The 2402-nt window shown below is 49.6% G+C and overlaps 1 protein-coding gene across 1 annotated transcript; it reads left to right on the top strand.

The window, feature by feature from the left end:
- Positions 1-1923: 1923 nt before the first annotated feature.
- KRTCAP2 (keratinocyte associated protein 2) lies at positions 1924-2402 on the top strand (the record flags this gene model as incomplete). The annotated part of the gene is given in 2 exon segments (XM_072427927.1): positions 1924-1990; positions 2214-2402. Coding segments are annotated over 2 exon segments (188 nt in total), but the record flags the coding sequence as incomplete, so codon positions are not given.

A 2402-nucleotide genomic window follows, 5' to 3' on the forward strand; every position in this document is an offset into this window, starting at 1 on the left:
TTATTCCCCTAGTGGTTGGACTTATTTCTATTTTCATCCTGACTTACTATGTGACTATATTGGGTGATTGGGGTAAAATACAGAGACGGTTGGGTAGGGGTAAGCAGTGAATCGGGCCTTTCTGACGTACTGAACATGTAAGCGAGAATGGCCCTGTGATTGGCTGTGAGGTCGTGTTCTCGCTGAATGAACGAGGGAAAAAGCAGGGGGCATTAACGGTGAGAAATCGCCGGGAATCGCGGCTGGGGGTGAAACACATTTTAGGATTTTGCTCCATGGATGTTTGGTAATCAGGAAATGTAATTGTGCAGACAGAATATTTACATTCCTTCACCGTAGATGAGGAAGAGAACCCCCGGTCTCACACATCACCCACCTGGGTATCAAGCACACTCCATATTGCTGGGACAAAATATCTCCCGGCCAATCACAGTGCTGGCTGACCTTTAGGATGACTTCATGCACCACTTGGACCATTATAAAGACCCCTGGGCCCATGGTGGGGGGTCCGAGAGGTAAACCGAATCTTCTATCGTCTCTCTTTCATCCTCTTGGGTCTTCTTACGGTTCCACATTTAGAACATTCTGCTCCAAATCCCGGACTTTATCAGGAGAACTTCGGCATGAACAGCAAATAAACCTCCTTGCAATCTTCCATTAATGCTTGGAATTGTGATTCCCAATATTACAGCTCAGAAACATTCACCAGAAGTGGCCCCGGAAGTGGCAGCTGGGAGTTCGGTGGGATTGCAAACATCGGGGGCCCCAATACAGATAATTTAGGGATTACTGACCATGGACTACACCCAGCTCCAGATGTCAGTTATCACTGTGGCCCCTGCTCCGTGTTAGGGCCCAGCGCCTGTCAGTACTCCATTCACTATCATTGTATTACACACTTCTGGCAATGACATTGTATTACACCCAGCTCTCCATGACACCAATGGGGTCCCCTGGAGATAGCTGACCAGGGGCCACACACTGCTACTGCTCTCACTGACCCACGCTCCGTCTCTGCTCCTCCATCCTTTTGTCTAATGTCACCCCGCTACTTCTCCACAACTTTATGGGGGGCATTCCTAAGATCCGGGTAATTCTTATTATTAAACATGATTTATATGGGGTAATGATATCATACAGAAATATAAATACAATACGGGGCCCGACATTATATAGGAATGGTGCCACTGCTGCTATTGGCTAGAGTTCCCCCTTTCCCAATGTTTATGCCGCCTTATGTCCATCACACACACACAAGGCCTTTTGTATTTGCCCCTTGTTGCCCCTGGTCCCTACACTTACCTATTACATTCGGGGGTTCGAACATGTGTGGGGGCTTTACTATTAATGTTCAAAGTCGGCCCATTGACAATGGAGTGATTGGGGTATAATATCCTGACCACTCATCTCCGCCCTCTCTGACATCACATCATGTGACCTCCCATAGTCTTCAGGAGCTTTCAAAGCTATGGTGATGTCACAAGGGGGCAGGGACATATTGAGTGACATCAGAACTGTGATAGGTGAGATTCCTGAGAAGGAGGCGGTGCCAAGATTGAATTCTTTGGATTCCATTGGTTGGAGGTCACTGCGCCCGGGCCCTGAAGGGAGAATAAAATATTGCTCAGTTATTGAGAAGCTCCAATAGAAGGGGGAGTGGTCAGAATTTGTGGGCGTGGCCTGGCACGATGGGCGTGACCTGCAGTGTGCCAGCTCATTTTAGATGATGCCCTATAAAGCTCCACCTCCCTTTATACTAAGCTAGGGGGAGGAGCCACAAACCCCACTAAGAGCCCAGGATGACCACAAGGGGGCCCGGGTGCTCCAAGGATGCGGGGTCTCCATGATGGCTAGTCCACCAGAAGGGGCGGGTCTCCACTGATGGGGTATTGTCCCCCAATAACAGCCTGATTTTTCTTGCAGTCCTCGTCTGCCTCTTCATCGCTCTGTTCGCCTCCGGCCTGGTCCATCGAGTCTGCGTGACCACATGGTGAGTACTTCTAGAGCCTGCGCTATAATAGGGGGAGAAACAATTCACTTCCTGTCTGGGGGGCGGAGTTCTCTGTGCACCTGGTACAGAAGTGTAAAGTAGTGGGCGGAGCTAATTGTCTGACGACAGAGGAGGCGGGTTTAGTGCAGAATATTTAGATGATGTGTATTTTGATTGGTTGTTCCTCTCAGTAACCACACCCCTCTCCCGTCTCTCCTCCCAGCTTCATCTTCTCATTGGTGGATCTGTATTACGTGAACAAGATTTCCTCCGGGCTCCACCAGACAGCGACCCCAGCGGTGACCCCGGGGAAGGTGGTGGGAAAGAACAAGAAGAGATCCTGACCGCTCCCCGACCCCCAAATTGTACATTCCACCCCAATCTGAGAATAAAGTGCCCCGACTTTGTACAA

The sequence above is a fragment of the Pyxicephalus adspersus genome, chromosome 12 (assembly GCF_032062135.1).
Source record: "Pyxicephalus adspersus chromosome 12, UCB_Pads_2.0, whole genome shotgun sequence".
NCBI classification, from domain to species: Eukaryota; Metazoa; Chordata; class Amphibia; order Anura; family Pyxicephalidae; genus Pyxicephalus; species Pyxicephalus adspersus.